At 37.8% G+C, this 26,295-nt stretch overlaps 1 protein-coding gene across 6 annotated transcripts in view; it reads left to right on the top strand.

Moving 5' to 3' along the window:
- Window positions 1-26,295, top strand: part of BNC2 (basonuclin zinc finger protein 2) — a 341,707-nt gene that overhangs the window by 123,485 nt on the left and 191,927 nt on the right. Inside the window, exon 1 of one of the 6 annotated variants that reach the window (XM_090132615.1) lies at window positions 10,454-11,320. The exons of the other annotated variants lie outside the window; for them this stretch is intronic. Within the exon in view, the coding sequence (XP_089988741.1) occupies window positions 11,318-11,320 (3 nt within the window). The 5' untranslated portion in view covers window positions 10,454-11,317. Of the gene's footprint in view, window positions 1-10,453; window positions 11,321-26,295 lie in introns of those variants that run through there. 6 annotated transcript variants of the gene reach the window in all.

Consider the following 26,295-nt stretch of genomic DNA (forward strand, 5'->3'; position numbering starts at 1 on the left):
ATAGAAATTGTGCAGGAGGCTAGGATGCAGATTTTCTGCCATTGGTGCACACATGTGGTATCTATCTGTGTTATAATTAATAAACAGAGCTAAAGGCCCCCTTAGGATTCTTGAGGGTTTCAAACAAGCCTGTGAAGCATGCATGTTATGTCCTACATAAGATTTCATGTGAAGAGAAGGAAAAGAAGTGCATAGTGCCAGAAATGCATAATATTCCTTTAGGTGTGACCTGTTTTGAAAGAAAATGATTTTGCATTCTTTATGGAAAAGAAAATATATATATTTTTGAGATCTTCGTTTAATTAAAAAATAAAAAATAAAAATGGAAAGACAAAGTTCACATGTGAAAGCAAGAAATTAAAAAGCACTTTACTGTCAAAAACAGATTCATTTTCCATCTTGTGTGTTTCTCCTGGTTAATTTCACAGCCATAGAAACAACTCAGAAGGCCGCCTGCCCTAATCTCATGTTGTACCTGCCTCTCCCAGTGAAGGAAAGGGTGGCAGAAGCAATAGCATTGAAGTCTGTTTAAGTGCAGTAGCATTTACTTTTACTAGATGTGAATATTTACGTATCATCTATAGCATCTAATTTCCATTCATCAGCATATTATTTACATATGAATGTTCTGAAAATAAGAGAGTGTCTGTTTCTATTGCAATTGTATAATTGACCAAAAGATTTCCTACAACAATGTAGCTGCTGCTGTGTAGTACAAACACAATGAAACAGAAGTGACAATTATGCAGACACCTAGAAAGTTGTCCACACCCTTTTAATTTCACCTAAGACGGTGAAAGCCACTTAAGCTTTTCAGGAATTTTTAGAATTTATTTTTCTCACTTTTTTTTTTTTTTTTTTTTTAATTAGTATCAAAGTCATACATAGATAACTGTTTGTTTGAAGCTTGTCATTAAGTGCTCTGTCTCTGTGTTAAATATGACTGATCTGATCCTTGTTAGGATGGATTTTCCCTATTGCTCCGTTGGATTTTGCTCCTCTGCATTATGATGAAGGTATGCTGTCACTGTGTGTACCATAAAGTGTTCAATAGACATACATACAATGTTCTTCATTCTCGCAGTGGTAACTTGGCACATAAAATGAACACAAAGTTAACCAGTAAGCATTAAATTCTGAAACAGACCTATTTTCCAGGCGAAAGAAAAAAAAAATTGTTTTGATTTGTGCTTTCTGGAATAGCATTAGATTTTCTATGTGTATAAAATTGTGTTGTCTGTGTCATTAAATGGAACAAGTTTTATATTAAGAAACAGTTTCAAGGATCTGACTTTAAGAAAACCAGTAATACTTTTTTAAATGCAGTTTTACTTAATGTTTTTGTGAAAACATCCTGTACATACAATCCATATCAAAACAAACACAACTTAATTCTCCCTCCCCAGCTTTCTCTTTTGATTTTAGTAAAGTACTGTCTGTAGATCTCAGCTGGCATTTACAATGGCGTTTTAATCGTAGCAGCTTCTCTTCTGCAAGGTGTGCAGAGGGATTTTGCTAAGTTTCCTTAAACTAAATTCTGATGATGGCATCTCAGGTTGCTGATTCAAGATTTTGCTCCTCTGTGGTGTCATTTTTGACGGATGGTACCTGATGCAATCAGCCACGGCTAAGGCAAGGCCTTCCTTTGACCAAAGAGTCCAAAAGGAAAAAAAAAGAAAAAAACCTCACAACCCCACAACTCTCCACCCAACAACCAAATACGGCAGGCTGTTTCTGAATTGCTATTTCCCAGTGCTTTAGCAGAAGATGCCTCCCTTTGCGCATGTTTTTGATAAATTTAAGAAGTCAAATCACTGACACAGATGGATAATCCAAGTGTATAGGGTGAAGAGTTATAAATTAACACATTATTCCCTCTTAATGTGAAATACTTGAGAATGCATTTTCTCAGTCCCTTGACATCTACCCAGTGAGGGCTCGCATTGTACTTTTCAAGTGGCATTGATTTGTTAAAGCGCTGAATTAGCATCTCAGGCCAGCTGCCTGTTCCACTGTTGTGTTGTTGGGTTCATTCTCTCTCTCTCTGCCTTGCTTCCCGCTGCCTTGGCCACACACAGGGCTTCAGCCTGCTTACCCCAGCTTTTCCCTTCTGTTATTTTAGCTAACCAGGTAATACACTCACCAAATGTGCCTTGCCGAACCCCGTAAATTAACATATTTCTCAAGCGTAAAACTCGTGATATGCACATGCGTATATATGTATGTACTTGTGTGCATAATGTTTTTGGTTGGACCAGGGAGGAAATAAGCAGGAGGTGGAGGGGGAAAAGGTGATGGATTACAAGGATGAATGGCTGTGTTTACCAGCTTCATTCTCTAGTGAAGTTACACGTTGTTCTTCTGTTTAATATGTGTTGTGATGAGGTCTTCTGTATAACAGCTAAGTCAAAGGGAAAAGAGAGAAGAAATAGAAGGAATATATGTCAAGTCAGAAAAGCTATGGAGATGCAGCATTAAACTGCATGTTGCAGGTCTGAATTTCAGTCTCTTATGCTTGATCTAGTTCATTAATGAATCTCTGTGCAAATCTAAGGAGAGTTTGTGCTTATATGTCTGGATATAAATAAGCTATTTATAAATGTGCTTTTAAAAAATTATTATTCTGGTTGTAATTAGCAGTTTTAAAGGCTTCTTCCAAACCCTTCTTTCCTCTCTCAGCCTATCCCTACTGCTGCTATTTTAGTATTCACTTTTAATGTTTTCAGTGCAACTTCATACTTTATATTTCTCATGGTGGTACCTGACAGATTTGTAGCTATGCCCTAATTGACTAAATTACATTAGTAATACGTGTATGGCAGTAATGAAGATTATGTACATGAAATTAACATTGCATTTCATTTAAAATGGCTAATAAAATGGTCATATTTTTGTCTCCGATTCTTTGGCATAGATTTACCAGGTTTCTAGAGCTTAAGAGTTTCTGTAGTGCAAATCAGTGTTGAGAACTGGAACAACACTCTTTTACACTAGTCTTTTTATATTGTACTACACTACACACTCATGATTCCTGCACAGTTCTGAATATCCTTTTCTTAACATTGTTTGCTGGGAAGGTTTAAGGTAATTTCTTTCATTTGCTAGGCTTCTGAGAATGGAAATTTCAGGAGTGATAAGCAGAAATATTCCTTTTTGTCTTCATAATATGACAAATTCTGTTGAGACACAGTCCATCTGTTTTAGTTGCTGCTCACCCAGTGAGGCACTCTAACTGCACAAAAGTATGGGTTATATTCCTTGCCTATTTTCATTTTATCCACTTGAAGGTTATGCACCTGGTAAACTTCCAAAGCTTATTAGAACTAGAGTATTTGCTATTTGCAACATTTGTATCAGTTTTCATATGTAAACTAAAAAATATTCCCTGTCTTGAGGTGGTTACTTTATAAACCTAAACCGAACAAAAGAAGGCTAAGATAATACCCTGGCTAACTCATCAGTGCTGATTCTTTTCGGTAGATAATAGTTTTAGAGTAAGTATGGAATTGAGCAGATGAAAAATTTTTGTCATTTAACAGGCATGTCAGAGGCTAATTGAAACCACCAATGAGATGAAGAGTAGAAACCAAAGTCAGGAGGTCATGTTTTTACAATAGCACATTACCTTGTTCAGAGGGCATTGCTGGAATTGCCATTGCAACTTTTGCAGCATGCAGAGGACAAACCAAGTGTGCCCTGCTGTGTTAATGTTACATAAACATGAGACGCCATGCTGAAGTGCATCCGATGTGCACTGTACGCAGATGGATATATTTCTATTATTTTAGGCAAAGAGGGGCTCAGAACCATTGGAGACTGGTTTAATCATGCAAGTGATATACTTGGCTGAAAGACTCGGGAGAAATAAATGCTACATAAATGCCCTCAGTGCAGCTAGTGTCATAATTTGTGGTGATTTAGGCAGAACCCTCTAGACCCTCTGAGCAAAAGGTGAAATAAGAGCAAGGATCTGCAGAGGTGTTGATGGAAGAGGCGACTAAATAGATGCAAAAGTACTCACAATACTGATTCTGATGGTTAAATTCAGTTAAAATCTTGAGCACCCATTCTTCGGTGTCAGGAATGTCTAATGATTAAGGTATAGTAGATTTTATTAATGCTGCTAGAAACACCCGTGCCATCTTGCTGTAGAAAGAAGTAAGACACTTAGCATTTTTAGCAGCAGCAGATTTTAGGCATGCTTATTCATGAGAATGTGAAGCAGTGTCCAGTCTGTGCTTCCATGACTTCACTAGAGTTATTTTGTGCCCTGACTGAATTGAAGCCTTGGTTGATGATGTATTTAAATCTTTCATTGTCATACACAAATCACCACAGTTTAGTCCCTAGAGATATTGCAATTTAATAGGAATTACAATAAGATGCCAAGAAAGTGTGGAGAACAGATTATCAGCATAGCTAATCAGACAAGAAATATGATCAGAAAGGATTTTTCTTATAATAAGAAATGCAGCTTATAATGAACAACTTTATCCAGTCCTTTTACTGTTCTTTTCATGAGAGACACATCAGAAGCTGGACTTATTTAGATGCATTTGACCGGAAGTTCATCTATATGTGTTCAACTCAAAGAAGTTATAAGTACAGATGTGGATGTAAAATATATAATTCATGTCTTCTGCCCCATTTCTAAATTATTTGAACAACATGTTACATAAATCCTACAGATTAGGACTTTATTTATTTATTTACTTATTTATTTATTTATTTTGCAGAGACTGGCACCCAAATAGAGAATTGGATTACAACTTTGGTTAATAGAGCAAAATAGAAACTGTATTGCTAAATCCCTTTCCTGTTTCTAACCACATGTCTCTATAGAGAATTTAATATGAGATATTGCTAGTGTTCTACAATTAAATTCTTCTGTTATTTCATATTTTTCTGCACTGGTGTTTGCCCAAGACACAGGAACACCATGAGTTCCCAGTAAGAGGAACAATTTGTAGATATCAGTTCAAAACTGTGATTGCTCAGTAAGAAAAAAAAAATGAATGACATGTTATGCTGCCATTCCTTTCTCTAAGTGTTCCCTACATTTTAGTCATTCTGCTCTGCCAACCTCATTTTAGTAGCAGTGATTCTTCTGCTTACTGAAATGACTATCAATAATGTTGGATTATGATCCAGTTGTGCAGCTTTTGTACAGTGACTTGAAGTCAATGGAAGCCTGCTTATGGTTATTTTGTAATTGTCCTATTAAGTACTGACCAAGCTATGACAGAGAATTTTCTACACCTTGCTTTGGTGCCATGCTGGAAGGACAAAGGAAAAGAGCCCCGGTGGCCAGGCTGTAAAGAATCTTTCATATCATCTGCCTAGTTTCCTGAATGCACGTTTGCCAACCAAAAAGTAGTTGCTGGAAACAGCGGAGTTCATATAATGGCCTTTCTTTCTGCATCTGATTTCCCTGCAATATCAAATAAGTTTCTAGGAGTTTATTCTAGAATTATGCTTTTGTGTGAAGGTGTACATGTTTCCACTAGTTCTGCCTGGGAAGAAGTCTGCATTCAACCCCTTGGGAAAGCTTCTGTGCAGATGGTGGTATGGGAGCCCCAAGAGCTAGCTGCTGGCAAACTAGCAAGCAGTTCATTCCAACTCTTCTGAGGAGGAGGAGCAGAAGGATTGCACTCGCTCAATGTCTCTGCATCCAAACCCCATGAACTCAGTGGAGGACTGTCATTTCAGATGCTTCTCCAGAGATCCAGGAACCTGAATAAGCAGCCAGAAAACTTTTAACTGAAGATGTGAATTGACTGACTCGCTCCCTTCTCAAGACTCTGCAGCTGTCTGCTCTGGCGCTAGCTGTTGCACTGAGTCCAAATCCTAAATAGAAAAAGATCTGTACTGTTTTGGAGGAGGAGTCAAACAAGCAACCAGATGTTAATTCTCCTGCAGCTTCCACCAGGCTCTTATTGGCACTGAATGTCCATCCACCTTTCACCAAGACACTTAAATTATTTACACAGATCAGAGGTACTACCTTCCTCTTTGTGGTTGTTTTTTGTTTGTTTGTTTCCTCCTCTGGTATGAAATAGTCCATTCTCTTTCATCAGACCACTAATTTACACAATTGTCTTGTGTCAAGTGCCCAGCATGCCATGTATTCTCCCTCAAAAATGGTTAACTGAAGTTTTTTATTTCTTCAAAGCTGTTTCCCAACATGTTCTACACAGGCAGAATTCTGATTGACAGGGCTGATTTTCTAATATTCCACTATCTCCTTTCTCCCTTGTCAGCAGATTAAAGGTTAATGGAGCACAGAAATTTCTAGACATTTAGAACCTGCTTGCTACGTTCATCCATTCTGTCATCCAAGGATTGACAGATTAGCCTAAAGAAAACGTAGTTTATAACATGCAAGGCCAGTGTTCCTGACCCAGGCTTAAAGAATGCAGTTGAATTTCAGAGTGTTTTCTTTCTCATTGAAAATGTTCAGGGCTGAGGATTATTTGGAACAGCTTGAACCAAGCCCTCTGTGATACATTTAGGAAGTGGTAAGGTGCCTGGTATGCTGTGGAAGTGTGTACACAATGGATACCATTGACGGGTTTTCTACAGAGATGAGCTTGAGAAGAAATCTTTCATCTTTCCCAGATGGACACCTCATCAGTTGTCAGAAGTGGGTAGAACTGCAAACAACAAAGGATACTACTTTTCTTTCTGTCCAGTATCATGTTAATTTTAACTCCTTGAGAATTATGATGATATGTGGGAGAAGTGGGGAGGAGAAGGACATTGAGTCTCATTTATTAGTTTTCTAAGCATTAAATTTTCCCTTTGCAAACTGGTGCCTCCTGGCACCTCCTTATATTACCTCATGGTGTCTAGGAGGTCAAGGGAAAACATACCACTTCTTAAGATAGTAAAGTCAACTAATTCTGATATTTAAGATGTATCGAGTTCATGACAAATGCCCACCTGAAGTGAAGGCAAGAAAATATGACTGGACCTCTAGTGAGTATCACCACTGGTACATGTTCTCAGCAGAGTTCTGTGCTGTGTCTGTGTTTCCTGTTATTGTTGCAGTTATGATGGTGCTGCTGATATAAAAGTTGGAATAGAAGCCTTACCTTCAGTAGCACCAGACTTGGTGCTCCTTTATTCAGAATTAAAATGTGTTTTTCAATGTGCAGCCCTGAAAGACCTCTCAATCCATCTTCAGTTTAGCAGCATTCTCTCCATTTGTAGTCTGCATGCTCCTTGAAATTTGTGTCTATGCTGCCTGTTAAACCTAATTAAGAGAAGTGGATCATAGGAAATGTAGGATATCCATTTTTTATCTAAAGAAGACCATTTCAATTTTCAAAGCAAATTTTTAGGCATCCATAATAATCCAATAGTCGGGATTATTTAGACATATGTTTCAATCCATTGTGAGAGAGTTTGGTCACAAAAGTATTCTGTTAAGGTTGCTCCAGAAGTAATGCTTCCTATTTATTTCCGTGGAAACTACAACAGATGCAGAGAGCACAGTCGCACTGTTTGATAGAGGAAAATCTTCATTACAAAACGCAGTTTTTCAATGTAGTCACAACTTCTAGCTTTGCATTTTCACCACCCATATATAAGAGCCTACATGCCATGCTTGTAACAGTTTTTACCAGCAGGGTTGACCCACTGTCACCGCCTGCACTTCTGAAGCACACCACCCACCACCTTGCTGAGCTCACATACACTATTTGGTCTCTATAAATATTTAGCAAGTATCAATGAGTGCCTTTTTTTTTTTTTTTTTTTTTTTTTACATGAAGGAATTAAGTTCCACATCTTTGCTATGATTTTCCATGTCAGGTGCCATTTTGTCAGAGTGCCCCTCTGCTGCCATCTGTCACACGGCAACAACCTGTAACAGAATACTGGTGGGAAGGTTTAGACTGCACTGCCATACCATCAACATCCACCTCTGACATTGTAGGACAGCGTAATGAAACAGGAGGCATTGCTTTTGGAGCAATCCTAGTAAATGTTACTCCAGAGCATTTTGTAAGCATTGCTTGTTTTCCTGCTTTTGAGTGGTTGTGATACAATAAGGCAGCCTCTCTACATGATCAGTCTGCTGTGATGAAGTCTTACTATATTGTTTTTATGAATGAGTGATTGAGGATTTTTATTTGAATGGAGGAATGGGTAGGAAAGGATCAACAGGTCTGTGTAAGTCCTAACTACTGCTTCCCACTTATCCTCCTTTTCTGATGTTTTAAGGCAGCCCCTCTGCTGACAAGTCTGTGCTATAGTGAGCTGATAATGAATTATTTTGATGAAAGGAAGATTGGAGATATTTGGTTTACATGGGAGTTGTACAAAGTGGAGTTAAGTAGAAAATTACAATTTATTCCTTATCAGTAGGAAAGAATGAGAAGGAATCCTTTCAAATGAAAGGAAGTAGTATGTATAAGCATGGACAAATCATGTTGAGCACTTGAAACTGTGAGCCTACAAATATTTGAGCCTGGGCATAGATATATTTGAGACTGCAAGCAGAGATTCATAATCTCTACAGTTTTTATGTAAATACTGAATAAGTTAATGCTTTTGCTGGTAGTAGACTTTTTAAAAAGATACCCATACTTTTACAAGTCCTGTGTTTGGGTCAGTTAGAGACTGAATGCTTCTTGAAATTCAAGAGTATACCTTTAAAAAGAGCACTTACGGTGTTTTAGTAACAAGGTCATATTTTTCTGAGCAGCAAATATTTTCTGAGAACTTTGGCTTCTGAGTATATTATCATCCATAGACTAAGTGTAAAATATTGTTTGCTTTCAGCAGCAGAATAGACTTGATTGCAATATATGATTATTTAACTTTCCTCACTGTTCCTGACACATTTGTTTACACCTCTGTGTTGCATACTAATAGTAAACACAAAGCAAACATGATTCTGCACAGACATGTATCTTGAAAAATATTTTGGATTTGTTAGGAAAAACTCATTTTCCTTCCTTATGACCCAACAAAAGTACAAATTGTAATTTAAATAACAATTGAAGATTATTTGTTCTACCAGAAGGAAATTCTGTGTACACCAAAACATCACTTGCAAAACTTCAGCTCCCCCCAAAATTATCTCCATCTTCACATTACACCATAAACTAAACTGAAACTGGGTGGAGATTTTAAAGTCTCTTTTGTGGGCAGCCTATCCCTTATTTGTCCTTCTTTCTCTGAGGTATGTGATACTAACCACTGTTCACTGTGGCTGGTCTGGCATTTTTAAAGCCTATGTTGTTCTAGAAAGCAGAGAATTAAGCTTGAATTTCCTGAAAACATACACACTAGTCATAGAAACTTGGAGCCCAAGGAACCACTGCTTTCTTTTGCATTCTGGAAACATGATTCTGTATGGAAAAATCACACAGAAGTTATTTTCTATGCCAATGGCACAAGGTATTCTTCATCAACAGATCTATTAATCTGTTGTACATTTTGAAATACAATGTTTGGATGTTGATTTATGTTGATAGAATATCTTCCTAACTCCTCAGGAAGAGGGACCTATCCTCTCTTGTCTTTCTTTATAGCAGATATGGAGCCACATTGGCAGGTTGATGATAATGACAGCAATAATCTGTTATGAGAGAGTACTAGCCAACACTCATGACTTACAGTCAATGTTGTCTTCTGCAGAACTATGAACGCTTTTATCTCCTGATTTTGTTTGTGCGCATCTGTACTGTATGTCCTGTTCCCATTAGGAACAGAGCAAGGACACCAGGAGAGTTGATATCAGTTCCCTTTTTAACACAAGTGCCAGAATAGTTAAGGGTGTAATTCCAGGTTTTTGAACATTTCCTCACCTGTTGGTTCAGTGCACTCTGCCCATTTAAAACGAGAGAATTCTCGTAGAAGAATTTAACTGAGAAGTGAAGGGCAGAAAGCAGCACCACTCTTCTCTGTGAAGTTGACTGTGCTGCCTGCTATTCAGGACTACACAAAGTAGGTAAAGTCAGGTCTCAGAAGTCTGTGGCGATAGCTTCAAAAAGCCACTGGCAGGTAAACATGTCTTGTATTCTGTGCTGCTGTGCTTGCCTTCTATTTGTATTTGCAGAAATCCTGTCACTCCACAGAGCTATTAATGTGGGGCAAGTAAACTCTTTATGTTTTCGTGATGCCATCAGCACTCATTGTAAATCAAAGAAATACTTGTGCATTTTCTTGCCCTTTTCTTTAATTACAGAAAAAAAATAAGATTCCAATAGAATACCAAAGTGTTGGTAGCTTTGGTGACTAGTCCCCTAAGCAAACTGCTCTGTCAGTAATCATAACCTAATTACCACAGGTTTGTTTGCTTGTTTGTTTTATATTGAGTAAGGGGACATAGCTGGAGAAAAGGTCTTGGGGTTCAAATGGAGAACATTAGCAGTAAAAACAGCATATATGTTATTTTAAAAGCAGGAATTTGGGGTGCTTTTTTTTTTTTTTTTTTAATTAAAAAAGAAAGAAAAAAAAGCTACCCCCCCCTCCCCCTGTTTTCTGGCAAATGATCAAGTGCCTGTTGAGACAGAGCAGCAAGTCCGTGAGATGCCAGAGCTGCCTGGTCAGTGTTGTGGTTCTGTAGAAGTCCTGAGGTGACACACGCACCGCACGCCTGTCACAGCGTCGAAACAGGCCGGGGGTCACGGCTGAGAGCAGGGTGTTGCTGGATGAGGCTGAGGAAGCAGAGGTGGCCCCTCTGTGCTCTGTGTGTGGGTCTGTGTACTCCTTTCCCGTCAGAGCTGGCCCAGTACAGCCAAAAAAGCGGTTCCTTGGCAGGGCTTAATGGCAGGATGATGTAGTCTGTTGTGACTAGTGCATTCCTTTCAGGTTAAACTAGGGAAATGGCATTGTGTTAAAATTCCAAGTCGCATGAATGTTTTATTGCCACAAGTGCATTCGGGCCTCGAGGGGAGCGTGTGTGGTGGGGCGAGGGGGAGGAGGGTGGCCCAGCGACTCGAGAACTATCAGAGGAGCACTTCCCTTGGAAAATTTTACCCAGCAGTGTGAAGCTGATGGGCTGCGATAGCTACTTAGGCGGGTTTCGCTTTCCTTAAGCTGCTGCTGTTTAAAATCTTGCTGTCCAGACAATTAGCAGCTGAAGAAAATATGACAAGACACACGCAAAAAGGTCGGGAGATAGAGGGGAAGGAATGCACCAGGAGGGAGCTGGGCAGCCTGCTTGTGTAAACTGCCAGGCCTCTCCCCCGGCCCCCTCCCTCCAGCTGCCTGCTCCCGGCGCGGCGGGGTTTTTTTCCTGTCTGCTGAAGGCCAGGAGTGATCTGTTAACTGTACACCACTGACTGGGAGGCCAAAGCAGCTCATGGTACTGTATGTTACCGCTACTACTCCCTCATTCCTCTTTACATTTTTTAAACATCTCTTTGTATTAGCGGCTTGACGTGACTCAGAAGGGTTTAATTTTAGACTGCTGAAGAACAAAGTTGCGGAACATGGCAGAATTTGCGAGATTTTATGTTTTTTAAGGGAATAAACGTACCCATCCAAAGTGCATTAGGAGTAGTGAATTCTAGCCAAATCCAAGTGGAGTTTTTTAACAGAGCGAGAATGTGGGGTTTGGACTGCTCGCCTTCTAGATGCAGTCGTGGAGTCATCATGGAATTTTTCAGGTTCTCTGTGTTTTTGTGTGCTCACAGGCTCCTCAAGTCATGTGCCATGCGTGAATTTTAAGTCAGCTATGTAAATGATTGCACCCCACCAATTTGTACTAGAATTAGTTGCATGTGCATGTTGCTGGTGATCAGTGCAAAGCCAGTCTGCATGGATACCTACAAGGATGTCTAACTGGAACATCATTGACCCATATGGTTAGTTAGGCTCTCTGGAATCAGATAGTCTGTAAAGGATGTAAGCACCTATGTTTGGATATGCTTGTTGTGGAACCTTTAGTGCATGCGCCCGCACAGGCCAGCCCTCCTCTCCTCACACATTTGCTCTTATGAAGTCACCGTTGCCACAGCAGCAGCAGCAAGGATGTAAGTCAAGGCTGACCCTGCTTGGGATCCCTGTGTGTTGTATCTTCATGCAGACATCCAGCTCTGGGTGCATGCTTACAAGCACTGGTGTGTGTGTTTGCAGAAGATACGGCACAAAAGGAGCAATGTGACAGATTTTTGTTTTTGCAAGTGAGAAACGATCACACATATCTCAGAGAAGATTTAGCGTCTTCTAAAAAATCCTTTTACAATAATAGTGTCACTTTGACAATTATCTGTAAACTTATCTTAAGTGTTGCTCATGTTATTAGCAGTCTTAGAGCCAGATGGCTTGTTTTTCTGCAAGTGTTCATTTGGCTCTGTGTTTTATATTTGATGTGATATCAAGCACTATATGCAAGGCTTTGATCTGCAAGAGTTAATATAAACTAATGATACTTAGTACTACCAGATCAGCACAGAAAGAAGTGAAAGTAAGCCTAGTGTATTTGAAACAAAATTTCGTAAGGATTAGGAGAATAAGTACTAAAAGAAGAACATCTTCCATCTTAAGCAAGTATACACATTTTTTTTAACTGACAAATACTTTTAGTCTGTTCTAAATTCTACAACTGCATCTTGATGTACTATACCAAGCAAAGTAAAATATTTAATTTGCTTGAAATCCTTTGCATTATAAAGCAGGTGTATGCTCAATAATTTCTTATTTGTACATATATCTCCAGGAAATTTAGTTGCATATGACATTTCTCCTTTGTGAATGTACATCACAAAAGCAAAAGAAATCTTCAAACAACCTGTAATAAAGAAAGGTCCTGCAGTATCTATTACATAAGAAGCGTTAGGACAACTATATTTGGCTGTATGCTTTCTTTCTCTTGTTTGCATAAAAAGAGATAATTTTACACAAGATGTTAATCTGATTTTTTTTACTACAATTATTCGATTGTTGTATTTTTAAAAGTTAAATTGCTAAGACTTGTGGAGGGTCATGAACTCAAAAGCAGTCAACCATAAAGGGGAAAAAAAAAAAAAAAAAAAAAAAAAAAAGATTTATAAAATAACCATTACTGAAAACTTCAGAAACCCTCAGTAGCACTTCTTAGAAATTCTATACTATATCCATTTTTTGTTGGCTATTTTGAGCTGAGTGCATGTTTATGTATCAGAAAGCTATCAAAGATAAGTGGCCATAGTACGCATTCCTGAACTGTATATATTTACATATGCAATGTTTGTAAATGTTGATAATGATCTATCAGTACCAGGACAGTAAATTATAACCCTTTCCTAAAAATTAGAATAAAGAAAACTTCTGAAATATGCTGTCATTCAAAGAAGAGGTAACTTGATTGAATCTCTTAATTTACATTGCTAGCTATGAATCTGACTTCCAAGCAGAACAAAATTCATCATTAAAAAAAGAAGAAAGAAACACAAAAGATTTTATTCATCTGTATGTTTAGCAATGTACAAGTACCTCTCAAATCAGAAATAACAATTCATACATTCTGATGTCATTGTTCTCAAGATGCAAAATGGTAGAGAACTATTTTGGTTCTTACTATCATGTTGAGAAGAGAAAAAATTGCCCTGGGAATGGCTGGAAATTTCAGAGATTGCCAAGAATTAATTACTACATGTCTTTTGCATTTCACAAAATAGTTAGGATGGTGTAGAGATGATAAGATTTTTTTTTTTTGTATGTTTTTATTTTGTTTTGTTTTGTTTTTACTTTTTGATGCTTTGAAATATGTTGACTTTGGGCTTTTATATTTTGATTTGCAAATGTAGAGGAGAAACTACCTCTGTGTTTTACAGTAATGCTTCTCTTAGCTAATTTTTTAGAAAGGAAAAAACAACAGTTATTTTGAGGTATAAATTAATACACAAACATACATGTATATGTATCTATATACCCTTGTAACTATATATACACTCATGTATATACTCACCGAATTATACTAGTATGAGCTCAAATGTAGACTTGTTTAAACCAGTTTCAATTCTGCTACAACTAAATTGAACTAAAACAGTAATTCACTGAACAATGACTCAGAAATATGATCTTTTTTTTGTAAGTCCACTGGACCATGGTCATTGGCTACTTTCACTTATAACAACCACTGTGAGGTGAAAATTTGTGAGCAAGCAAGTATTTCACAAAACTTTAATCATCAACATTTAATTTCAGGTTTATGGTGAGCAATATATACTCACATGAATTTTAGGTATCACAGTCAGGCTGATATGCAACAATATTTTAACAGGGATAATTTAGTTATGTAGCTGAACTCAAAACGAAGAATGTGAACACAGCTAAAACCTGTTTGTCTGTATTAGCTTCTGGTCTACTAGAAACTTATCCTTTTTTTGGTAGATCCACATACATTGCTGCACCCGTCCAAACAAAGACAGATCTTTAAAGGTGACGATGACCTATTTTCTGTAGGATTTGCAACCATAAGAAACCTTAAATAGTCATTTTGAGAATTCTTACCTGATAGATCTTGAAATGTATTTTAAGGATGAATTTAGGCCTGTATTTTGTTTCTGGTGTGCATGCTACATCAAGAGAAAGTTGACGTAAGAGATGGTCCTGAAGGTACAGAACTCTTTGCAGTTGTGTGGTTCTTCATACAGGTCTTTATGTGTGGTCTATATACACTGTCTCACATCAGAAAGTATTCCAGAATTTCAAAAAAATTTAATGAGTTCACTTCACTTTTACATCTACTTTTTTTTTTTTTTTTTTTTTTCCCATGCTTCCAGCTATGTCTAACTTGTGCGTCTTTTTTTTTTCTTTTTTTTTTCTGTTTTTCTTTGTGGGGTTTTCAGTATATTCTTTTATACTTCAGTGAAAATCTTCTGAGTTGTTCTAGAATTAAAAAATAAAAAAAAAAATGCAATGTTTTATTTTGCAGGCAGCAGGTTAAAAAAAAAAATAGCTTTGAACCTTGTTATGTAAATAATTCTTGGTAAGAAGTTCTTTCAAGGCTAAATTTGAAAAAAATTATTTAGGTATTTGGGCTACGAATAAGTAAAGTAATTATGCATAGGGTGATATTTCATGTGCTTAGAATTAAGCCCTTGGCTTAAATTTGAAGTCCACATTAGGAAAGATTGGAAAATGAGAAATAGAAACAACAAAGTATGCAAGTATCTACAAAAAAACTTAGATGGCAGAGTGTATAAATTATTTGATGGGATTTGTTGATTTATTTTGGTTTTCTTGTTGACTTTATGGCAATATTGATAGTTTGTTAGCTTTATCACTTGAGAGAACTAAGAAAACATACTCCACCACAGCAAGAATCATTGGCAAAACTCAAACCATGAAATAAAATGTAAACTGAAGCAAGTGCATACACTTCAATTTCTTTTCACTCCTTCTGTTCTTTAAATTTTTAGGGGGAAAAAAAGCATATTTCCAAGGGTAAGAACTTTTCAGTCTTGTGAAGAAAAAATTCCTGTCATAGTTAGATAAAGTTGTCCCATTGTCATGTAGTGTTGTTTCCAAAATTACCTCAAAGCAGACTCTTTGTAAGTGAATTTTAAAGTTTACTTAATTTTTGTTTTCTTGCGTCTTTATCCTAAGCAAGAATTTTGAGAACTACATAGGGTAGGATAATTTGGACCAACAAGCGGAATTAATTAATACATTTTCATTTGATCAGTGTGCTTTCACCAGATTGCTCCACTACCTTGTTAGACTCAGGTATGAAGTAGAAGGAAGAAGCATCCCTGCATCTTCTGGGTGTGGACTAAGCCTGAATTTGACTACTGCCACTGAATAAGTGTTGATATCACTTGCAGGCACTACTTTTTTTTTTACCTGCACACACATCTCTCCTCTTCACCGGATTTTATTAAGAGACCTGTAAAAACAAGTTTAAAACAAATAAACAAGGTTCCCCAGGGAGTAGTCTTCAACAAAGAGAGAAAAGCAAACAAACAGGTTGCTCTTCCCTTGGAAAGCAAAGAAGAACAATAAAACATTAGGAAAGAAATTCATCCTGTTCATGGCTTGATGTTGCATGTATGATGTATTTTTACAGTGAAAGTGCTGTATAAACACTGTCACTTGAACTATGTTGTCTGTGCTGGGATGAGCAGGATGAGGAGAATAAAATGTGCTAACAGTTGTGCGGATCTACAGACTAATGTATATTCCTCTCTTTACATGTCTAGCATTATCTACCAGACTAAATACCATGTTAAAAGAGTCAGTGCATTAACACTGAGTTTATCTATTTATCTACTCTTCCTCCCTACTGTCAAATAACTGGTGCTTACCAGAGACTGAGAGGGACTCAGCTAAGTGATGTAGACATGAGAGCGATCACATAGTAGTATTAAAAGTGCAAAATGCTAGCCTTTTTCTGGATGAAATGCTTTTCTTCAGAAGCTCTTCTTCAAACCTTGTAGTGAAAATTTAAATTCACAGGGCTTATTTGTAGACCTCCAAAAGAGAAAAAGACAGGAAAGGAAAAAGCATCAAATCTTCCATATAATTTGAAGATTCCTTATGATCCACTTCTCCCAAAAAAATGAGAGATCCTGGATGTGCTGTTGGGGAAATTTTCTCCCTTTCTGCACCATACAGGAATATAACACTTCATCAGTCTTTTGCTAGAAGTCTAATTAATTTTTGACCAAGAACATGATGAAGATTTTAGATATAAACTAATTGCAAAGCAAAAGTAAAATATTTCTCTTCTGAGGCTTTGAAAAAAAATTGTATAACAGAGAGGGGAGAGCTTTTAAATTAATGAGTATACTCAGTGACAGGGGTGTGTGTTGGCAGTGTTCTTATTTCACATGAAGCAAATCACCTCTTTTCCTCCTCCGTTCTCCACAACCAAATTCATGCCTCACCTACAAAGAAAACCACCTTGGTTCATTGATCTCATTCCAAAGACAGTATTATTATGTTCTGCCCTGAACAACTTGTTAATTTAGTATTACTGATGCATTGCCTCTTTCTTGGAAAGCTGCACTAGAAAGGAAACTAAATTATCATGTATTGAATTTTCTTATAAATTGTACTTTTTTTTTTCTTTTTTTTTTTGAGAAAAACCATTAAGAATAATTCAAAATTTGAAACTTTTTGTAAATATGAGTCTCAGCAATGTATTTCTGAAAGCAGTATCACATTCTTCTTTGTGTTTTGTTTCTTGGATTTTTCTGTTTTTTTCCAGGCTTTGTCTTCTGCTGCAATTTTCATTTATTAATGAAAACATTGTATACTGTATTAAAAATCTATCTTTCGTGATCATAAGTGTATGGATATGCCAAGTGTCATTATACTTAGATGGCATTTCTGCTGAAGTCTTTAAGCCCCACAGTTACCTGAGTTCTTTGATCTGCACAGGTGCCTTATCTTGCTATAGTATCTTTAATGTCTAAAAACATGCTGCAAGCTTTAATTTCTGTTTCAGAAATCCTCTTTTTGGATCTGTCTGTGCTAGCTACTTGAGTCTGAGGACAATCTGCTGATTCATCTTTGCACTTGCTCAGCTTTTCAGAAAAAGTTCCTTTCTGCCATTGGATTGAATCCAACAAGCCACAGCAGAAGCTTCCAATACAAAAAGAGCATCAGTTTATACTCTGGCATATTTTAGGTAAAGTGTAGAAGTTGTTATATGAAAACTACAGAAATTGCCTGCATGAGACGGAAAAATTGTTGAAATGAAGATGAACCTCAACTCTTTTCCTGAACTTTAGGTTAAGTGTCAGCACCCAAACTCTTTTAATCACCTGTGGAACTTCAGAACCTACTGTTACTTCCCTAGCAGTCTCAGGAGTGCTTTCCAGCAACAGTCAATCCCCTCTGGAAATACAGAGAAATTTCCACAAAGACAGTGACATTCCCAAAGCGGTGCTTTCTTATCCAACCAATACTCTTCCTGCTGCAGAATTTCCGTGTAACTTTCTCAAATTCTGTTAATCTTTCCTTGATGATCACTGGCATTGGCCTCAGAAGATTCTGAGTCTTGTTTTTGTTTAGAAGAGGGATGTAGCTCTAGGTATTTTCCATTACAGGCTTCAGCCATTGAAGTCATATATCTCCCTTCGGCCAGTCTTTTCAGCTTCTGGTCAGAAGAGCATCACTCCTAATTTCTTCCATGGGCAGGCCCTTGCTGTCTCTGAGCAGATTTGGTATAGGAATACCAAGAAAGTCTGTCTGAGGAAGGGAAGAGAGAATAACTGAGCAGATTTTTTTTTCCTGTAGCTCAGGATATTACCTTGAAAACTTGACATAAAAGGCTATGCCCCCTACCTACCTCCCCCTTATATCCTGGGTGGGTGGCAGAGATAAAGGTCAGGAGGGATAAATGGGAAAAAGCCTTTATATGCTTGTTGTTCTATCTTTTGTTTCTGCTGATGATACACAAAGCAAGTTGTAAATTGCTCTTTCACACAGAGTTGTTATTCCTTTGAGAGAGATACAGCACAGTAGCTATGCTTTCAGAGCTGCTATGCCCCAGGGATTGGAAAGGGACACTTTAAAGACCCTTTTCATACATTTCTGTATCTTTGACAGAAATAAATTTAGCTTCTATCAGACAAATGTCATCCAGTCATTAGAACTTGAACATTATTATCAAAGTTTTAGTAGCAATCAGTACAGTGTAATCTCCAACTATGAATTTGTATGCTACACGGAGTTTGAAGTGTTTGAATCTTTATATGCTGCCTGTCTTTTACACCATAACACTTGAATAAGAAGAGCCAAAGAAAAAAGACAAATAAGGTACAAAGGTACAAATTGCATTTTAAAAACATTATTTTACAGTGGAATAATAACAGTGTTTTTATTCAGTTCGCTCTTCAATCAGTCACACCTGTACAGTATTAGAATTCATAAAGTGAAAGACACTAGATGCTTGTATAATCATGCTTGTTCCCAACCTGGTTTTAATATTTGTAGCATTTGGGAATTATAGATGACAAAACAGATTGCAGTGTAGATTTCTATATCTGAGAATACTTTTTAATTCCTCAAAGATAAACATTCTTTGACATGTTTTCCCATGACTTTAAACATGTTCAAGAAGCCCCTTAGGGAACATGTTCCCATTTGCTTGCATTAAGATTATCTGTTTCTACTTTCTTACCATTCCTACTGCTTGAAATATAATGTTGGTTGTACTGCCAGCTTTTGTGGATTAAAATGAGTGAAGTCCTCTACTTCTAATACTGCTGTACAACTTGCTGTAGCACACTGGATATCAAGGGCCATTTTGGAAAAATCCAAAAGTCCAATCAGAGCCTTAGCATAATGAATTGTTGCATGTAATAACTAGGAGTAGAGGGAATTCAGTGAGTCCAGAGAGCTAAGATGCAAAGTAGATCCAGAAATTACTTTGTGCTGTGTTGTTTGGACAATTACAGTGATGATCATGAGTGAAATGCAAGATGGAGCAGTGGGATGAAGTCTTTCATTTCTGATGCTCTGTGAAGCACTTGATGGTGGTCTATGGAGAGCTGACTGCTCATGCGGTGCTGGCTTTCTTCTTTGCTCTCTGACACTGAATTGAATGAACATTTTCTGTTTGCTGCTTTTCATACATATATAGTCCCAGTGGGATGTTAAGTAATTGCAGATGAGGGGGCAGGTGCTCTGCATGACCAGGAGTGGAAGAAGTGGTCCAAGCAGCATACTGTTTCTTAAGATGTCCCCCATAATCCAGAACATCATGAAAATCCCTGAACCAGAGGATAAAGATGAAGCTGGAATGCAGACCAATTTCCATAGGGTACTTAAGGAAGAGTAGGAAGATGTAGTAATGGAAAATGAGAAGTCACAGAGGCTAAGCTGGCTACACTGAAGAGGAAAGTAAAAGGTGAGTGATGAAGAAGGGTAACTTAGTGGCTTGAAAAAGTAGTAGAGAAAGTTCCAATGAAGTACAAGGAAGATCACAAGTGGGAAGAAAAGGACAGATAAGAGGAGTGGGGATTGAGACCACGTCATTCGGTAGCTTGCAGGGTATTAAAACATGCTGTCAAAATGAAGCACTGGAATACATTTAGATTCAATAGAAATTCCAGCGTGAATGTGTTTTGTTAAGACTTCGTGGAGCCTTTCTGCCTCCACTAAGAATTTTGGAAACTAGAATGGCTGTTTTGAATCAGATTCCAGTTGAAACTGTGAACTGAGGATGATGATACAATATTACTCTGCTTTCTGGAGGGAAGGACTGCTCTTGGCTGTGCTACTCCGGCCCGGTGTAGTTTAGATAGCACTGAGATAGACATTGTAGAAGTGTACATTTCAGTAACTAAGGTAACCTGAGCTTTAAGACACAGGATAAAAGCATAATTTTCTGTCACTATCGGAGATCGGAGTGACCATGGGATGCCAAAGTATATGAGCTGGTGATTATACTGAAAACCACAATGGTCTTCTTATGAAGAGAATGTAGCTTGTGACTCTGAGGTTGTGGTAACTGGTTACATAAGAAAAATAGCAACCTCATATAAAAATCTGTAGCTCATTTGGGGAAAAAGTCTGACTTCATTTTTTACAGTTGATTGTAGACCTAATATTTTTTTTCTGAAATCTTGAAAAAGATACCATTTTTATATTCTGTAAGAAAAATTTAAGTCCTGTGAATGCTTAATGAATTCACACAAAGTTTTGCCTGTACAGTAGTTTTCTGTAAAGTGAGTACTTGTGTTAGATAAAAGAGGTTGGTTGTGGTTGCCACGTATTACTTCATGGTGACACCATGTGATAGTTGAAACGCTGTGATTCTCCATTCTTCATTCTTTGTATACTTGCATTTTCAGTCCTGGCTGCTGAAAATGAAAGGAGTTTCATGTGAAACACTGGTTCTCTATTGGCTTAAATGAGATTTTTTTTACAACTTTGGAATGTTGGAGAGCACAGGTGTTTGAACACTGGCAGGTTTGTGAGATGTAACCATCAGTCCATCACAAAGAGAACCATTTGTAATACTTAGAATATAGTCCATCTGAACTTAAGAGTTCAATATATGCTAATGGTTTACATATGGAAAGCATAAACATTCAGATAGAACCTAGAGCTATGTTTTGGTGTTCTTATCAAATTCCATTTCTACTTTCATTTGGATGTGATAGCCTAGGAATGCCTTTCTGCCCTCATCCACTGCCATCTTTGTGTAGTCCTGTGTCACCATCCCTGCCATAGCGTATCTCCTAGTCTCTTTGAGACATGTTATCTTTTTGCTGGTGTCTTCCTAAAGGACACCTTTCTGGGCCTACAAAAAGTAGCACTGTATAACTGTACAGAAGGAAGTTGTCTGAAGAAATTTTCCCTTCAGTTTCACAGTGTAATTTGTCTTTTGATATTTGGCTTCTGCACTTTTATGTTCCTTGAACCAGAACAGACACCTTAGGCATCACACAGTTGATATTTGAAAAACAATAGCATTGAAGAAAAAGGGTTTCTTGCTCTCTGTCTTAATTTTTATTTATTTTTATTTTTTAAGTCAAAATATCTCAACAAAAGACTGTTCCCACTTTGTTTACCAGAGTAAGGACTTCCCAATGTATCTGTCATATTTCAGTATCTTCCCTCCAGGTGGGATTAAAATAATTTTCAGACCACTCCATTTTTCTCTAGTGATTTCTGCTCAGTAATCCTTCTGGTGAGGATGGAATATTGTTATTCCTTCCTCACAGATTTGATTTTAAATCTCTTGGATCCCCTAAACATCCTGTTCCAACAGTTTTGAGAATTCCTCAGTGTAAATATTATCATGCAATGGCATTTTTACATTTGAAATTATTTTAATTCTTGCAAAAAAAAAAAAAAAAAAGGCATATATGTATATTAGCAGCCAATGACAGAAACATTTGGTTGTAAGAGAAGTTTATAAAATACATTAATGGTGACATTAAAAGTGTGTTTGATTTAAGGGCTGTAGTATAGCTAGTACTATATGGACAAACAATACTAAGTGACCCCCCCTCCTGTATCTACTCATAATGTAAACAGATGTTTGGAGTGATCCAGATGTGAAGCACTCATGGTGGCCCTAGGATGATTGTCTCTCTGAGCATTGAAATTGTGCATTTAATTTTAGGACAGAGACAACTTTCCCTAGGTGGCTTAAGGTTTTTGTGCTTCACAGAAGAAATTAGTTGCTTTAAAGAAAGTGAAATGCACTGAGAGCAACTGCCCAGGTGTAAAAAAAGGATGTGAAAGAAAGTCTGAAGACAAGGGAGAAGGAAGGCTATGGGCTTCAGGGAGCAGAATGAAAGGAATATGATGGGGAACAGAAATGTAGCCAGGAGCAGAGTTGTTCAGAGCCTTGAAGTTTGGGATGAAGAGCCTGGACTTGAATCAGCTTCCTTTACCTTCCACATCAAAGAGGGGAGTGACATGATCCAGGCAATAGGTGAGAAATCCCTTATAGTACAAGTTTCGTGCTACATTAATAGCAAACCTACTTGCAAAACTGAAGCATTTAAGAGGGAAAAAGTAGTGTGAACAAAATGCTCTATAGATAGGAAATATTAATTTAACATTCAAGCAGCATTTTAGTTAGGAGCTGTCCTTTGGTTGGCACTGTTTTTATGGTAAAAACATACCTGCACAGTAATCTTTATCCAGAGTGTATAGTGAAGATACAAGGTCACATGGCATTGATTTTGTAAGGTGAAAAAGCATGAAACACAACTGCTTTGTGACTATAACTTGTCTCCTTTATAGTTTTATGCTCAGAATTGGAAAAGCTCAACCATGAAAGAATGAAGATGGTCTTCATTTTTGTTTTAGCAGCAAGGACTTCTTGTCACTGCCTTTTTTTTTTTTTTTTTTTTTTTTAATTGCTATTTTAGTTAGATGCAACTAGAATAATGCAAGGTGTTTCGGTTTGTCTGTGTAATAATGTGTCTTATAATGGAGAGATCCAAATCAGCTTGTGTGCCAAAAGCAGTCCAGCTGCGGGTTCACAAACCTCTGTGTGGGCTCTTTTTCTCAAGAGAAAGTATGTTACTTCCACTGGAAGGCAGAACTCACTGCTTCAGAGTTGTTCAAGATTGTTTTCATTGTCCGACTTCATTTCCAGCTAACTTTATTGTCAGCACATGGCAACCTACAGGGTTGAAAATTCCAATAAGAGATGACTCAAGATGGTAGTAAGGGAGGTATGGATTTCAGAAGCACAAAGCTGGAATTTTGTTAGAATGTATATGCTGCAATGTTAATAGTTGAGATTTGCAGAGAGCATGTGAAAGACTCTCTCAAGCAGAATTTGAGCTCATGGTGCTTGTGTGCTTAGAAGGGAGAGCAGAAGGCAGGAACTCTTTTTCTCTAACTGTGTGTTGATTTTGCCCAGTGAACTTTGCAAATTGGGTCTGCCTCTATTTTGATGAAAAAAAAAACAACAACAAAACAAAAACCACCAAGATTCTTCCTGCATTGAAGGAAATAAGACTTGTTCCATTGAAACAGAAAATGACACCTTCTGAAGGCTATCTTGGTTTTGTACAACCCCTTCTTTCCTCTTTCTATTCGACATTTTTATCAAGTTGACAGACAAACAAGGTAAAAAAGCCACAGTAACTTCAGTCACACATTTAGTCAACTGAAATCTGTATAATTTGAGTGGTTTAGCAACTGACGGGCAGCTAAGTTCCACCATGCCTCCTCAGAAAGACAAGGAGAAAATATAATGAAAAAAGGAGCAGTTTAATTAAAGGAAAAAAAAATAAATAAAAGCAGAGGCCACGTGGAAGCAAAAAGAGAAAACAATTATTCACTACTTCCCATCAACATGCAATATGTGCCACATCTTAAGAAGCAGGGCCTCAATATATGTAGCAGTTGCTCAGAAGACTCACAGGTTTTCATTAAGGTTGGAAAAGACCACTAAGACCATCTAGTCCAACCATCAACCATCACGACCATGGCCACTAACCCGTGTCCCTCAGTGCCATATTTACCCATCCACCTCCCGTGACAGTGACTACATCATATCCCTTGGGTAGCCTGTTCCAATACCTCCCTAGTCTTTCTAAGAAGAAATTTTTCCTAACATCCTACCTGAATATCTTCTGGAGCAACTTAAGGTCATTACATACTGTTGCTTATTGTTGCACTGGGCTACCTTAAACTGGAAAGCCTGGATTCACTCCACCCTTGAAACCAACACTTTCATAACATGAATCCCACCCCTTCTCCTTTTTCCATGTAGGTTTTTTTGCTGAGCACAACATCACATGGCATGGAATATCATAGAGTCATAGAATCATGAAGTGGCTTGGGATGGGCTGGAGATGACCTCAAAGTCCACCCAGCTCCAACCGCTTGTCATCAGCAGGGCTGCCACTCACCACATCAGGCTGCCTATAGCCCCGTCCAGCTTCATCTTGAATATCTTCAGGGATGGGGCATCCACAGCTTCCCTGGACTTACTCTTTTACTGCCTCACCACCCTCTGAGTAAAGAATTTCCCCCAATATTTAACCTAAATCTCCCCTCTTTAGTTTAAACCCATTCCTCCTTGTCCTGTCACTGACTTTCCATGTACAAAATTGGTCTCCCTTCTGTTTATAAACTCCCTTTAAGAATTGGAAGACTACAATGAGGTCTCCTCTTCTCCAAGCCAAACAAGACCAGTTCTGTCAGCTTTTCAGAAGAATGCTCCAGCTCTCTCAGGCTTAGCTCAGCTGTCCCTTCTGTGTCCCCTCCTCAGCTCTTGCTCACCCCCATTCTGCTGTTTTTTGGGGGATGGTTAGAGAGCCAGCCACCATCCTCTGCTAGCTCTGCTCAACAATAGCCAAAACATTGGTGGGATATCAACACTGCTCCAGCTACAGATGCCGAGCACAGCACTGTACGGGCTGCAGTTGGGAAGGAGAGCTCCATACCAGATACAGTGCAGCACTCCAGGTCCTGTTGTTTCCCTTGGAGGCTAAGAAGAACATGCCACATTTGCCAATGCATTGGTGTTTCTCATGTGTTACACACAGAGCAGTGAGTGATGTGAGGTGTTAGTGTGAACCTAGTATGTCGATATGTGGGCATATTATGTTTTATTAATCTATAAAAACAAGTTTGATCCTGAAGTGCAAGCAGTTTGGCAAGCCTGCAGTGTTCATTAATGTTCACTTCTAAGTTAAGTACTAATATTGCCATCTGTATCTGGACAAGCATTATTTTTCTAATGTTTAGACACTGTCTTAAAGATGGAGAGCTTTTTGTAAGTTTTGAATGTTGCCCGTGTTGCTCATTTCTTACAGTTATGAGTGACTTTAAGGAAAATGCAGGCAGATAGCAACTGAAAACATGTATTTCTTTTGTAAACCCTTATATGACTGATGGAGAAGTTGCCAGTGTGGTATATTCTTTCTAATTCTTCGTTTCCTTTTGCTTTGAATTTCTCAGATTTCAGTTTTTCTGATAGCAGATTCTCCCTAAGCTAATAAAGATACCTGATTTAATATCCTTGCTCATTCACTCCACATTTCCATTGCACTGATTTCAGTTTCACAAATGGAATGCACAACAACAACAAAACAAAAACAAAACACACACACACATGCACACACACACACACAAAAAAAAGAGGAGAAAAAAAAAAAAAAGGAAAAAAATGAGTGATGCTGTACACCCATGGTGCACAGCCCCCACTGTGTTTTGTTACGCAGAGTTACCATTGGTGTGGAGGTGTGTTCTCCTCTGGTGCCCAGCAATACTTGCTTATGCCAGTGAGACTTCCTAATGTGCTGATACTGATGGACTGCCCTAAAGCAACCCCGCTCCTCTACCCCTCTTTTCTGCTTGTTTGCAGTTTTGGAACTTGAAACTTTATTGTGCTGTGGAGCATATAAAAAGGAAATAGTTGTCCTTAATATAAAGGACAGTGCAACATGTACAATACTACACAGACACTATATCTGCATATACAAGTACCTCACTGTCTGTCCATCTGTCTATATGTCTACCTACCTATCTATGTCTTTGTAAAGATAGTGCTTTTTAGCTTTTTTTTTTTTCCAGTCATTTAGCTATGATGTTTACAAATCCTGTGATTAAACTAATAATTATTACTTGAAAGCAATTTTGAATGCCAATTGAATATGATAAATGTTACCGTTGAGGTGTCTTGATGTAAATATCAAGGCAATATTTCACTCCCAGTCTATACACAGCATCTTCTGATATTTCAGAGGTATAATGTTCTTCCTTGTGTGAGTGGGTTTTTCCCCCTTTTTTTTTTTTTCCCAGGCATATTGGAGTGCAAGTGCAAATTTCCATAAAATTTAAATAAGGTGCTTCCTGTAATAATGAATAATTGTGGCTGCTCTCTGGTCTTCATTGTAATTAACCATGATCAGACTTGTT

Source organism: Phasianus colchicus, chromosome Z (genome assembly GCF_987193195.1).
Source record: "Phasianus colchicus chromosome Z, bPhaCol1.hap1.1, whole genome shotgun sequence".
NCBI lineage: Eukaryota > Metazoa > Chordata > Aves > Galliformes > Phasianidae > Phasianus > Phasianus colchicus.